This window comes from Apis laboriosa, unplaced genomic scaffold (assembly GCF_014066325.1).
Source record: "Apis laboriosa isolate Shangri-la unplaced genomic scaffold, ASM1406632v1 scaffold40_cov151, whole genome shotgun sequence".
In the NCBI taxonomy this organism is placed as follows: domain Eukaryota; kingdom Metazoa; phylum Arthropoda; class Insecta; order Hymenoptera; family Apidae; genus Apis; species Apis laboriosa.
The window spans coordinates 5,093,714-5,108,181 of record NW_025223180.1 but is presented as its reverse complement, the minus strand read 5'-3'; the positions used below and the strand labels follow the sequence as shown (position 1 = coordinate 5,108,181).

Sequence of the window (14,468 nt, the reverse complement as noted above, 5' to 3'; positions counted from 1 at the left end):
CCGCGTGCAGCCGATACAGAGGCGAGTGACATTATAAAGGACAGTCGGTGGCTAGAAACGTTTTCGCAACGACAACGATCAAGAGGACGACGGTTCTGTTCTCGAAATTGGAATTATCGGATATACGTTGGGTGTATAGAGGCCGAGCCAGTGGCGCACCACCGGTTTCGAAACCCGGACGACTAATTAGCCGCGTGCACACAGCCCGCGTGTCCCTCCCCCTCCCCTGCCACGGGCAACCAGATCGTCGCGATACTAACGATTTTTCAATTACGCCACCGTTGCACTTCGCCGCGAATAATTCGTTGACCGTCGAATTTTGGGAAGATGCGAGGAGGGGAGGGAGGGAGGGAGGGAGGGAGGGAGGGAGGGAGGGAGGGAGGGAGGAGGGATCGATGCGATCTTAATTTCGAGGGTTGTTATCGTCGAGGGGGTGGTATCGTCGTTCAAGTTGAAGGGAGGGAGGAGGATGGAGGCGAGTGCAAGCGGTTCGTTTATGAATGGGCAATCGTATCGTGAATGGGAAGATTAATATTTGAGCGAGGGATGAAAGAGTTGGTGAAACGATTATTGAAAATCGGGAAGAATTTATAATGCACACCGATTTACGTAATGGGATTTGTTGTTACCGGATCGTGAAGTAAATTTGTCGAATGTGCTTTAGCTTTAGGATTGGATTAACCGCATTTTGTCCCCGTGTAGGTGTTCTATTTGATAAGTATTACTCAATGATATTAACGTCGGATGCGAAAGGGAATCTTCGATTTAGTCGATTTCAAATTGAGCTGAGATAACACGGTACAAAGGTATACGATTGAAGCAATAACGAGATGTATAATTGGACGTAATAAACAATCTCGGAGTCAACGAGTTAATTAATTCTCTCGATTCGTCGTTGATGAGGCTAGCTGACCACGTACGCGCTACATTTTGATAATTAGCGTCGCAGGGAAAAAAAAGTATAAGATGTATCGTATCGATGCTTTCGTAGGGTAAAATTATCGCGAGCGTCATCTCAATTTGCCTAACTAACGTATCATTAACCGAGCCGTTACGAAGAATACTGTGTCACGCACACGGTACGGCAATTTATTTGTCCTGTTAATCGCGACACACAACGTATCGAAGCAACTAGGCTAGTATATACACTATGGACATCGACTCCGTTAATTTCTCTGCATACTTGCCAAAAAAATTGAAACGTAATCGTTAATTATATATAATAAATTTTCGATGATAATGATAATTCTCTAACGTGCGTATCGTGCGATCTTTGAGAATTTTATCCCACGTAAAATTCTATTCTCGGGGAACATCGTGAGAATTTACTTGATCATTCTCGACTGATCATGTTTCTCGTTGATGATACGATGATTAAATCAAAATCTCGATTCGAAAGCAGTAATTGGATGAAATGATCGATCGAATCTGCTTTATTAATAAGTCTCCAAGGGTAACTTGAGCCGTTTTGGGATTTGCCAGTTCTGGATCCGATACTCTGGGGCGGCTCGCTCCACTCGATCTCTCGTGACTCTCTCGTACCAATCCGACGGAAGAGACCATGGACGTTTTATATTAATTACGTCTTATCAACCGTTTAATTTGCAGTAATTTTAATAAACGGATCACGTCGAAACAGATAAAAATTAATTATACGCATATATTTTGTTCCTAATTCCTGTTTTAAAGAAATTATTTCGTTAATCAAACATGATTGACAATAACTCGTTCTCTCTCTCTCTCTCTCTCTCTCTCTCACTCTCTCTCGTAACTTAAAAGTTGAATTAAAACACTAATTGATTTAAAAACCAATTCAGAAAATTGCATAATTGAATTTCCACTTAGTCGTTACTTACGTTCAAACATCTAAAAATTGAAATTCAAAAACGTATATTCGTTATGCAATCTTCGCTTTAACCTCTTATCACTTATTTCATGAATCAAGGAATGAGAATAAAACATATATCTGTGTTACCTGTGTTTTCCTGCGCGTCTCGACCGTTATCCTCCATTTCCTGATGACTCCTTTTATTGTTTGCCAGTCCAAGGATCGCGTCGATGCTGTGCCTAGGCGTACTACTCGCTGGTTTCGGCAGGACGATGTCCTGGCTGTTCTGCGACGCAGTGTCGACGAGCTGTTGGGAATCCATTGTGTGGGAAAAAATCCAAAAGTGTGATTAAGGTTATCGTGTTTATTTTTATCGCCTATCCTTTCCAACGAAAGGATCTCTCTCGAAACAACGGCGATCCTTTCAAAACACACTACCGCTTAATCGATACACGAAACGATCGTCCAATACACGTGAATTTCGAAATACATTTTGAAGGCAGACCGTCGTTCCACCACGTATCGTATCTTCTATCTCCGTTGCAAAACGTTCTTATCAATGTACACTTGGATTACTAAGAATTATATCATCCAACACCATCTCAACAGTTTTCGTACACGTAGCTTTACTCGTCGAGTAAGATCGAGTCTGTTTATTTACTGGGTTACAATGTCCGCACGATGGTACACATAACTCTACGACGATACCATTGGTTTGCTACTACACCTCTCATGACTCGTCCTTGCCGCACAACGACACATATTTTAGTTAAAAATTTCTTTCGCTCGTCTCCAATTTCTTCCACACTCCACAATTTCCTCCTCCTCCCCTTCTATCCCGTCCAACGATTCGGCGATGGAATTCTCGATAACATCACGCGAGGCTGTTCTGCACCGACTCTTCCTTCCCCCGATCCTAGATCTGCGTCTCGAACAATTGCAGCTCGCCTGTCCGTCCGATCTAAAAACCGCTCCAAAAATCCGTGCCCCGTCCTATTTTCAGCCGTTGAATTCAGGAAAGAATGGACGGAACGAAGAAAGATCGAAGAAACGGTATGTGGATTCGTTAACTCGTGGAGGAAGCGGCGGCGGGTCAGAGGTGGAATAAAATTGCGGCCGGTTAAGGTCGAAGTTGTTGAGCGTGCGTCGTGCCAACGAGGACTAGTCGGTTGGCCGAGCAGCGGGGTGGCCTTTGTTGTGTAGCGCACAACTACTAAGTAACCGAGTACGAGGTTGGATGGGAAGAGGTGGTCCAGGAGTTGGCGTACGAGGCGTGGCCTGGCTCCACGAATCCCCGTCGCTGTTCGCGGAATTTCGAGCCAATCCGGGTTTGGATCCGAGAACATGGCGAGGCAGTGGTGCTCAACCGCCACTGGAAACGCGTCACCCTCTCCCCCTTGCAGGGTTTTAGGTGGGGTTAATTCGCAGGGGGGAAGAGGAGGTGGACTCTCGGAGTCGGGCTTCTGTGACACCGTACGTCCACCACGTCGACCGTCCTCCCGTGTGCGCGTGTACGTGGCTGGCTCGAGTGTGTATCGGCTCGAGGGATGGATACAACGAGTGATTGAGCGCGCGCACACGCGCGACACAGAGGGGTTGCTCGCGTAAACGGACGCCATACAACACGTTTGCACGAGGGGGGGGGGGGGGCGCGCACGTACACACGTACGCGAGGCCGGTGCGGCTTGATTCTTGCGGCGGATTCTGGCATCCCCAGTAATTGCCAGAAATGAGGTAAAGCTTACCGCTTACGCCAAACCTCCTACGCTTCGTGCTAGATGCTCGTACCGTTGGTGGCGACTTGCCGCGCGCGTTACGCGATAGGGTAACCCGCGTATTACGCGTGCACCAGACGCCCGCAATTTTTCCAAGACTGTAAGGAGTTAAGCCGAGTTTAAACTCCCTCCCTCTCTCTCTCTCTCTCTCTCTCTCTCTCTTCCTCTTTCCTCTATCCTATCCGAAGGAGGAACCGCGTCCGGTAGGGGGATGATGACGTTTCAGCGTCGTAATTGCTTCGTTTCGATCCTACTCTGCCCCCGTTGTTGGATAATCTCGTTTGTTCTTTGACGACGAGAGTTTGCATTCTCTCTTGATACACAATACCCGCGCGATGCATGATAATTAATTGTGAACAATTTTTTTTTCTCCCCCTCCTCCCCTTCCGTCTTTTGTTTCTCGATTACGAGACCTTTCGACTAATATTTAATTTCGCTCACGAGCTAATATTAATCCTTTCAACTTGAAAAAAAATTTCATTCGTCGCGTGGTTCTCCGCACACGAGATGCGCGTGCGGACGGTGGATATCGGTGGATAAATATTTGCGGGCCATTTTCCAAACGTTATACGAATATATATAGCAAACTTGCATCTTTTCGTGGGCGGATGATGGAAAAACGCTGCGTATAGAGGAACATTCGAACAGATTTTTATCTCGATTTTCTTCCACAGAGTTTCACAGAGTTAGCTTTGTAACAAGGAGAACGGGGACGACGTTCGTTTTCGTCCTCTCTGTAACTACTCTCTGTATCCATGGATTGTTTCTTTTTTCCCGTTCGCCGTACCCGAAAAACCAGAGAGCACAAAACAAATCCCCGTTTCCCATTCCGCATTCGATTCCGCGTATCGTTGTTACCATTTGGCGTTTTAGCCCAGGGGGAAGTGTACGCCCACAAAACCGCGGCACAAAAGATATCCGCCTGTAGCGAAACAGTAGCTGCTCAAAATCGATCCGCCGAAAATCGAGGCAAATTATACGGTTGCGGACCCGATTCACGGCCCTAACGTTATAGAAAATCCCACCCTCCTGTCCACGCGTCCCAGATTATAATTGCGCCCCAGAAATAATGCGTCAACGTCGCGCACCACGATAAACGATCCGTGTTACGAGTAATTGAACTTGGAAACTTGGAGCCGATCGAGTATCGTTTATACGATTCCAATTTGGGGGGTTCAAATTTATACGATTTATGCGATTTCTGGTAAAAGAAATGGAAGGGAGTTAAACGTAATAAAAAATTCATACATCCTAATAATGATAATGATAATAATAACAACAACATATCGTATTGGATCATGGATATTTGCACGTTTAAGGAACGTGGACGATACGTGGTCCTCCGAGAATCTATGATCCGGAGAAGCATTGTAGCTAAAAATTATTCGAAGAATATTCACTCTCAACGAGGATTTATTAGAATTTAGAATTTCCAGAATTTTTTAAAAAACGCTTCCTTATATATCGAAAATAACAAATTTCCCTAAGTGCAAATAAAAATTTAGTAATTCAATAATCGCGTCCCTCGCGTATACAATGTTAGATTGTTTCGTTTTATCGCGAAACAAAACGTCGCTGATGGCTGATTTCAAGGATAAAACAAATCCTCCAAGTTAACTTAACAAAAATTTAACCAAGATTGATGACATTTTCAATAATTGTCTGTAAACTAACGGATAAAATTCGATCGACCCTTCCATTCATTTTACTTTCCGCGACAAAACGCATGAAAACGGAACAAAGTATCACGATCCACATCGATCCTCTCGAAGAGATCCTTTCGTACGCGTAGTTCCCACGTGCCGTTTGCATCGCGTTTACACGCGTTAACAGGCGACGCCGTTTTCCACGCCGGCAATCTCGGTCACGAATCTGGCTACCCGGCACGAGTAAGTGGAAAGTGCTTTTAGCCTGTGCAGAAATCAGATCGCAAGTTGCATTTAACCGGATCCCATTTAACGCGATAAATATCTGTCGGAGGGAGCCGGGGTAAAACGTTACTAGATCGACGCGTTTATTTCGTGGCAGGCCCGGTTCCGGAGCACTTAGCTCCAGTTTTAGCTAATTTCTCGAACGTTGATCCTTCTTGGGCTCAAGGGATTCCAAACGCCGTATCCGGCAGGATTGCTCTCCAAGAGCTCAGGTAGACCCGGTTAAACGTTTCAACCTGTGTTCGAGAAGCAGCTCGTATCGTCGAACCGATTTTCCCAGATAACGGAAATCCTCCTCCCTAATTCCACGTAATTTTCTGTCGTTGTAACGAAAAAAAAATAACTGTATACTTTTGAAACTGAGAAATGGAAAGATCGCGATGAATTGTGATTATAAACGTTTAACGTATTAAAGTATCTATTAAAGTAGGATAAATACTTGATCCTTTTGAAATTTTTATCGAATTATCCAAGCAAAGGTCACGAAGCTTCAGAAGTGGAAAGCAAGCCTGTTTGTACGCTCATTACATAAAATTAGAAATAAATATAAAGCCCCATAAAATTATTAGCCCACTTTTCAGGGACGATCTTCCACGATACATCTCAATATAACCTCCCTGTAAAATTTCGTACAATATCCAAAATGCGTTACAAGATCTCCCATTGATCCTCCAATAAAAGGGAACAAGATCGAGTCTCGTTCGAAATTGCCGAGAAATGCCGCATAGAGAAACTACAGCCTCCATCGAAATCCTCATTGTCATACCGTCTTAAGGATCGGCGATCAGGAGCGATCGGGCGTGATTCACAATGGCGCGTGTCCGACGCCAAAAGGACGTCGAAAGGAGCAACCGTGTTCCCTGATGGACGAGAATGAACCGTTCGTGCAAATCGGGAGAGGACGCGAGTCCTCGAAAACGAGGCATAATAAAGGAAAAACTGGGCCGGTCTATTCACGTGGACGTGGATCCTCCCGGCAGCTGCGTGGCGGCCCCCGATCACCGAGATAAGTCTAATTTCGTTGTATCCGGCCATTGAGACCGTTTGCACGCCGACGAAAATCCGCTCCAATTTTTCCCTGAAGCGATTCCCTCGGTGGCCGGTAATTCGGTCATTGCGAACGAGGATCGCGCGAGGTGCGAAACGGAGAGAGAGGGAAGGAAGGAAGGAGGGAGGATGAAAGGAACCCAAAGCGATCCGCGTGGCGGGCGTGGATCGCGGAACCGAATGTTTTCCGCGTTGTGAATCGTGGAAGAAAAGGTTGTTTGGGCTACGGTAGCCACGGGTGGTGGTGTCGCGCGGGAGGCGTCGGTATTGTTGGGAGGATTTCGCGACAGGTTTTGGGAAAACTCTCAGCGGGGGTGAAGAAGGATCTTCAGATTTCTGACGTTTAATCCGTCATGCGCCACTGTGAGTTTCTCCAGGGTAATCTGGGGGAGGGTGGTATTGGAATTGTACGAGGGATTTCCGCGGTTTCTCTCTCTCTCTCTCTCTCTCTCTCTCTCTCTCTCTCTCTCTCTCTCTCTCTCCGTCCGTGTAAACCAATCTATTATTTTTCTTTTTTTCTTTCTTTTTTTTCTTTTCTACGGGAGATAAAATTCGTGGATGGGAGAGAAACTCGAAAGGACGGGCACGTTATTTCGCGAGATCGATCGTCGGGGAGGCAAAGAGAGTTGTCGCGTTGCGGCGAACGCCGCGAATTTAGGTTTCATTTATGGCTTTTTCGGCGGTTTCGATTCGCTCTCTCGTTCGACGTGTACCAGCCCCCAGTGGCGACTAACTAAAAACCAGAAGCGGAATGAAAATCATAGACCGAGTGGAATGCAATGGTTGCCGAGATTAAAAGAACAATATCTATCGGTAGCGGGGAAACAGGTGGACGGAGGATTAGGTCAGAGAATCGAGTTAGAAAAGATCGAGGGGATGTGTACGCAACGCGTACACAGGGCACAATGCGTATTTCGAACAATCCCGAAAGCGTTCGTTGTATCGGGTTTTTAATTCGCGTTCCGCGCCGATAACCGGCCCTCCATCGTCTGCAAGAATTCCTGCACTGCGGTGGGAAACGCAATTTCGCGTTCGCAATTTCTTTCCACATTGCGCGACAATCGGCGCAATAATCGACGCTGTGGGAAAAAATGCGCCAACGGTTTTTTACCGGCCGATAGAAAAAAAAAAACAACCGTCGATCGAACCAGTTTCCCGTTTGTTTACGCTCGTAATATCGGCAAGCAAAAGAGGGAGGAGAGAGGGGGAGAGGGGACTACCGTGACGAAGCATCGTGGCGAAATACCGGTCGATCGGCAAAGGATTTCTCCCTCTCTCTCTCCCTTCCTCTCTCTCTCTCTCTCTCTCTCTCTCTCTTCAACGGAGAGAATTCTCCTTCGAGTAAAGGAGCAAACGAAATTTCGAAATCACGGAGCGAGGGAAGAAGGATCGACGAGGCGCGGCCTGGAATCACGCGAGTACGAGCCACGAGCCCGTGTGAGAACCACTGAGACTGCATATCCAGAGAGCAAATTACCTTTGCAGCCCACAGGACAAAATCGTTCGTCCTTGTCTCGCTCGCGTCGGCGGGAGCACGTTTGCCTTCGCTCTCTCGCCCTTTCTCTTTCGCTCGCTCTCCCTCCCTCTCTCTCTCTCTCTCTCTCTCTCCTCCTCCCTCGCTCTCCAGGCACACCTCTCTGTCTGCCATTCCACCGATCTCTCCCGCCTCTCTACACCCGCGCTTCACCGTCCTCCGTGGTACTCCGGCTTAATTAACTGTGTATACACTGCAGTCAACTCCTACCGTTGTCTTGCTCCCGCCAATTGGAGCTCGAGCCGAGGTCCTCCTGCTCCACACGCCGGCGACGACGACGACGACGACGACGACGACGACGACACACGCCACGGGTATCCCCCGGTTTAATTCTCGCGGCATGATTTCATCAAGTCAACCATCTCCGAGTTGCGTCCCGCTCGCACCGACCGCTGTTTTCCTTTCGCTTCCTCGCTCGCTCTTTCCCCGTCCCGCGTCCTCGTTTCCGCGAACTTTGTCCGTTTCTCGTACTCCTCGTTCGAGACGTCGCGAATTAATTAACCATCTGCCGATATCCTTGCGTTTGCCGAGAGTGAGAAATAAATCTCTCGCGAAATTCAAAGGTGGAGATATTCTCGTTCGACGGTGCTCGGTTTCGCGAAATTTTTATCCACGCGTCGGGAAAAAAATTCGCCGAGGCGGTTCGTTGTGAGAGGAGAAAAGGAAAAAAAGAAACGCTCGTCCTTTCATAGAAATCACGAGACACGAGGATGCGTGATTCGGCGACACTCGTCGATCCCTCGAAACGGTGTCGCGGGTGAAATCGCGGCGAAATCTCCTCGACGCCTGCGTTATCGCGCCCCCGTCCGATCGCCGGTAAGCACCGGCACGAGGGCAAGAGACAGAGAAGAACGGTGGTGGGCGCGCGCGAAAGGGAAGCGGAGAGAAGTGGCGGAGAAGTGGGAGAGACGACGATTTGGCGTGTACAAAAAGCACAAAATTTAATTTCGGCCCCCTCGCGCACGCAATATACGAGGCTTGGTATATTCGGGCCGGGAAGGGACGCGAGGTCCTCTCCAATAGCGTTTAGCGGTACGTTAACTATCATTCGGTCTCGCCCTGGGGCCAATTCGCTAACCCGTGTTTACCGATGCCCAGGGCGCTGTTAAATAAACTACGGGGACGACGAGAATCCGGGGTCGGACAGTCGTATATGCGCGATTAAAAGCGTAACCGGGGACCCACTTGGAGGAGTCGCGGACGATTCGTTTCCCTTCTTCGAACCTGTGAACCGATCATGTCCATCGATCATCGTAATTATCCTCGTGGATAAAGTATGTAAACTTGAAAATAAGGAAAAGATATGGAAAGTTGTTTCTTCGCGATGAAATGTTGAAATGAATCGATGATAAAATCTATTACGACGAATTCATTCAACCGTCTTATCTGTGCAATTAAATCGCTATGCCCTTCTTTATTATCTTTTCTTGGAGATCGAACGAGGGTAGCACGAGGGTAATAATTTCATCAGAAATGGGTGAATCGAGGAAGAACGAGATGAATCGTACGAGATAAGGGTACGCGTTCTCACACGCGTGTGCGTACGATGTTTGGGCGACGTTATCAAATTTGAAATCGATTACACGGGCTTTGTCGCAAGTTCGGATCGCTGCAGATGGACCAACCTTGCTTCCTGCTGCGTGCATATGTGCCAAGACACGCGGTGGAAAGGCGCGAGGCGTGCGCTCCAAGTTGCGACGTATTTATCCCTGTTGGATACCTTTGTAGCCGGTTTCGAGAGGTACCCTTTCGGGCCATGTGTTCCGTTTACTAAGTCTCTTTTTGCTCTCTCTCTCTCTCTCTCTCTCTCTCTCTCTCGCTTTCTCTTACTCTCCGTCGCTCATTTCGATCGTTTCGATCCTCTCCCTTTCGCCATTATTACTCGTTACCAACCCATGATCCCGTGCTCGCAATAATCGCAATGGGATTTTTGTCAACGCGTATCATTACTGGATCGTCGAGCAGGATAACTTTGTAACCCGCAGAGTCGTGAGCACGTTCATCCTTGGTGTTTGCGCGACGAAATACTTTTTTTAAAAGTAGTTTATACTTTTAAAAAATTCTCTTCTCCTTATTAGATCCGAATTAGCCACCGAGAATACGTAAAATTACGTGTATATATACGTGTTATCTGTAGCCAGTTTTGAATGGAAGATTGCGGCGAACGAGAACGGAAGCGAAGCGACAGCCAGAATTCGCGAAAGTGAAGCGAAGACCGAGAAGTAACGAGATCAAGGTAACGGAGTTCATCCGGCTCGTTTATCGAGCTTCCTCTCGCCTGGATCAAGATCCAGGAATGCGTACGACCGAGCACGATACCGAGACAATTTTCCTTCGCTTTACCCCTTTCTTCTCGCCTCCTTCTCCTCTCCTTCTCATCCGCCTTCTCATCGGACCGCACTCGATCGAAGCTGTGTGCGCCACGCTGTACACCGGTGGCCTCGCTCGTTTATGCGAACGGAATTTACGCGTCTACGGCACACGGTGCACGGGTGACTCGGCTTTATAAATCCGATGTTCGTCGGCGTTGTGTGTCGGGATTCGGCGGTGGCGAGGCGAGGCAAGACGAGGCGAGACGAGCGCCCTCCGCCAGCCATGTTTGCGGGTTTATAAATTGGGTTCGGCGCTGGGGATTTTTCTATTAGGACAAAATTGGTTCTTTCAACCGCCACCAGGGCGGTCGGTCCTTCCCTCTCCCTCCCCCAGGCCTCGTCGTTTCAGAACCGACGGCGTTCCACGCTCACCCGAACTCGTCGATCCTCTCTCCGTGTGTACGTGTCCCTCCTCGTCCTCTCTCTCGCTCTCCCTCCTCTCCCCTTTCCCGCCCAAAACCTCTCTCCTTTCAATCCTCCGCCTCTCTCTCTCTCTCTCTCTCTCTCTCTCTCTCTCTCTCTCTCCATTCCTGTCTACCCCTCTTACTCCCCGTCGTAGCTTCTCATCCGGCTGTCCTCGTCGCGAGCGAGAGAACGAGAGGTCCGCTGTGATGGGGTGATTTGCCAGGGGCTGATGTGCCTCCCCGGTAAGGGGAGGGGATGCTCGTGGCAGCTCTCAAAAGTCGATATTTCCGTCACCGGTGTTATCGGTGTTTCCTACATTCTGTGTCCAGCGTCACCATAAACGAGGTTACCGATCAAAGTGCCGCCGCCGCCGCCGTCGTCGTCGTCGTCGTTGTCGTCGCCGCCGCCGTTCTCCCGCACCGTCCTCTCCGACTTCCCGCGGATCCAATCCGCGTCTATTCGCCACCGATCGTTTTCCATCTTTCCAATCGGTTTCTCAAACCGATAATGGACATCGCTACCTTCCTCTCTAACTTTATTCTCGAGTCCTCGAGGAAAAATATTTTATCTCGATATCATGCGGTAACGAATCCTATAATTTGATCCGTTGTAACGACGATCGTGACGAGACAGATTTCTTTCATTTCGTATTTCCTACTTTTCCCTCGATTTTCGGTAACGTTTAGCACGATGATTTTCGTTGCGAAGGCCATGAATACGACGTCCTATCATCTCGGCCAGGCTAATTAGACGATTTTCAGCGCCAGAAACGGCGAAATTGCGAGGTAAGGTTAAACGTGCCACTTGAGACCGTGTTTCCAAGCGTGCCGATCGAACTATACCCGTGACACACTCGCGAAACACTTTCGAAATCGGTCCTTATTAGTTTCCCTGTTCGACGATTTACTTCATACTTGACACGGGAGAATCTAATTGGTCCCGTTGGAAAATTAATTTTATTCGCGTCGCACGATTAAGAAGCCGATTGTTCGCGATTTATCCGACTTTAAGTGGCGTCGTTTTCTCTTTTCTGCTCCCCGCCTCTCGCTTCTCGCCCCTCTTCATTTTTTTTCTTTATTTTTTTTTTTTTTTCCCCCTCGATTTTCGCTTCGTCGTCGGTGATTCCAGCTAATTAGCCGCCGCCATTTTTCCATGGGGCAACCTATTATCGGCCATTGAGGCAAGAACCGGCTAGCCGGAATAGAAGTTTAATGAGGTTTACCGCGGCGATTTCGCGAATATCCCCGTAAACGGGGCTGATTTAAAACGCTAAAAACGATCGATTTAAAAATCGACGATCTTTTTTCAAGTGACTCTCTCTCTCTCTCTCTCCCTCCCTCTCTCTTCTTCTTCATACGACAAATTCGTTTCCAAATAATCGAGACTATTAAAAACGACGAATTAAACGTTTTATATGTATACATATATTTTATATACATATATATTCGTTCATTTTTAATCCTTTAATGGCCAATAACAATAACGTTCTTTAAACCTGCACTTCGTCGTACTGGCTAAACGACATTGTCACAACGGACCATTCCTCGGACGAGAAAACGTTTCTGTAAGCGCGCAAGGGTGACGGGGGCTAGTCGCTGCAAATATAATAAAGGAAGATAATGGAACCGGCTTCCGTAACGAGCAACAATCAAATCGTGCTGTCTCTCGATTCCTTCGCTCGACGTGTCTCTCTTTCTTCTCCCCCTCCTCCCCTCCCTCCCCTTCGTCACCGTGAAACGAACAATAACGCAAGTTATATACGCGATAGGCCAGAGACCGGCTAAACGGGAAGAGACCGTCGTCCCGTTCCGTTCGGGGACGAAAATTATTCGATTTGCCCCGCCGTGCAAACTCGAAAGTTATCGAAAGTCCCTCGAGGGGGAGGGTGACGAGGGAAGGTCGAGCCGCGAGAGGGTGAGCCCTTGGTCATTTGGCTTGACTTCATAAGTCATTAGAATCAGAAGCTTGAATCGAGTCGTTTGCCGCGGAAACACCCGGTGTGCACGCGCGGCCGAAACGGCGGGGACAGCGGTGGCGTCGGCAAACGGTGTATAAACGGTTACCACCGCGGGGGTTGCGGAGCCCGCGAGAGCGGAACGAAGAAGGACGACGCGGCGGAGGGGGTTGGGCGCCTAACCAAATTACATCAATCCCATTTCACATCGTTTTGACATGGCAATTGAGTTGAGTTCCGCGCAACTGTTGTGTTTTTGCTCCGTGTTCAGGAGCGAGAGGAATCCGCTCCTCGCCAAAACGGGACGGAGGGGGAGGGAGGGAGGGAGAAGGGAGAATGGAGGAAAGAGGAGAGGAAGCGAGCGAAGGAAAGGAGGAAGCAAGCCCAGAGTAGTCGTCGACGTCCTCGTCGTCCTCGTCGCCCTTGTCGTCGTTGATCCTCGCGTTCGTGAAACTACCCCTGGCGGGGGTAGAGGAACGTTTCAAGTTTTCACCCTTCCGTTTTCGAGCGGGAGAGGGCTCGAGCGCTAGCTGGATGCGATGGTGGCGAGGGGGCAAGTGCCTTAACTTTTCCTTATCGAAAATAAGTCGTTAGCCGGCCTTTCATCTTTAAACGAGTTTTCGCGGTGCGCTGAGTTTTTACCCTCCGAGTTTCTCCCTCCCAACTCTCTTTTTTTCTCTTCCTCCTTCTCGCTCGTCCCTTCCCTCTATCTAACCCTCCCCCTCCCCCCGTGCAGCCACTTTTGCTCGCATTACCTCGGTTTAAGGGATTTTTCAATTTCATCGTGAGAAGCTAATTTAATTTCTTCGCGGTACCGATGCCGCGCAAAGGACCGATTATCCGCTGACACTCGTCCGCGAGGACTTGACGCGAGGAGTTCCCTTCGCGATGAGTCGAAATCTTGTGAATCATATCGTAGATCGGTACAGCTGAGAGCGGTATAGCTTACCGTTTCACTCGTGCGAGATGTTGTTGCACCCTAATTGCCCCTGCTGCCGCTCGAACTGCAATCCAACTAGACTACGACGAGTTGGAGCGAATTCGTTACAACCTGTTTCTCGCTTTATTTTTCTAACGAGCTATTAAATATTCAGCAGCCGTAATAGCTTGGAGTTTAATTAAAGCGACACTGTAGCGGCAACCTGCTTACAAACATCTTTCACGGTGTCCGTGTATATATAGTGTTAGAACTCCATCAAACTTTTTTCCTCTTCCCTCTCCTCTCTCCTCCCCTCCCACTACATCATTGTGTAGTAGGGTGATCTTTAATTAACGCCACTGTGCTTTAAGAATATCGAAATCGGACGGTCCTTAATTTATCGTCAAATGCGCAAAAGTTCGAAACGGCACACACTTGATCCGAATTTTAAATTGGCTATTCATTTTCCAGATTATCTCTATTATTAGTTATTCGAAAAGAAGCGAATTACTTCTAATACGAAAAATCGTGTAAGGGATGCTCGTCGATTGTTTCTGTAATACCGCGAAAAAAGGGAAATTATTTTTTAAGGATATCCGTTAATTGACCATTTTGAATACCAACGAGATAACGAAGATTTCTGGAATCTTCGATGAAGAGAAATAATTGCGCGATTCGTTTCCTCAATTAAGGGGGACAATTA

General features: G+C 48.0%; 1 protein-coding gene across 1 annotated transcript in view; it reads right to left on the bottom strand.

Moving 5' to 3' along the window:
* Nucleotides 1–2,150, bottom strand: part of LOC122715882 (retinal homeobox protein Rx1-like) — a 34,819-nt gene extending 32,669 nt beyond the window's left edge. Inside the window, exon 1 of the mRNA XM_043938420.1 lies at nt 1,976–2,150. Within this exon, the coding sequence (XP_043794355.1) occupies nt 1,976–2,150 (175 nt within the window). The remainder of the gene's footprint in view (nt 1–1,975) is intronic.
* Between the last annotated feature and the right edge of the window lie 12,318 nt (nt 2,151–14,468).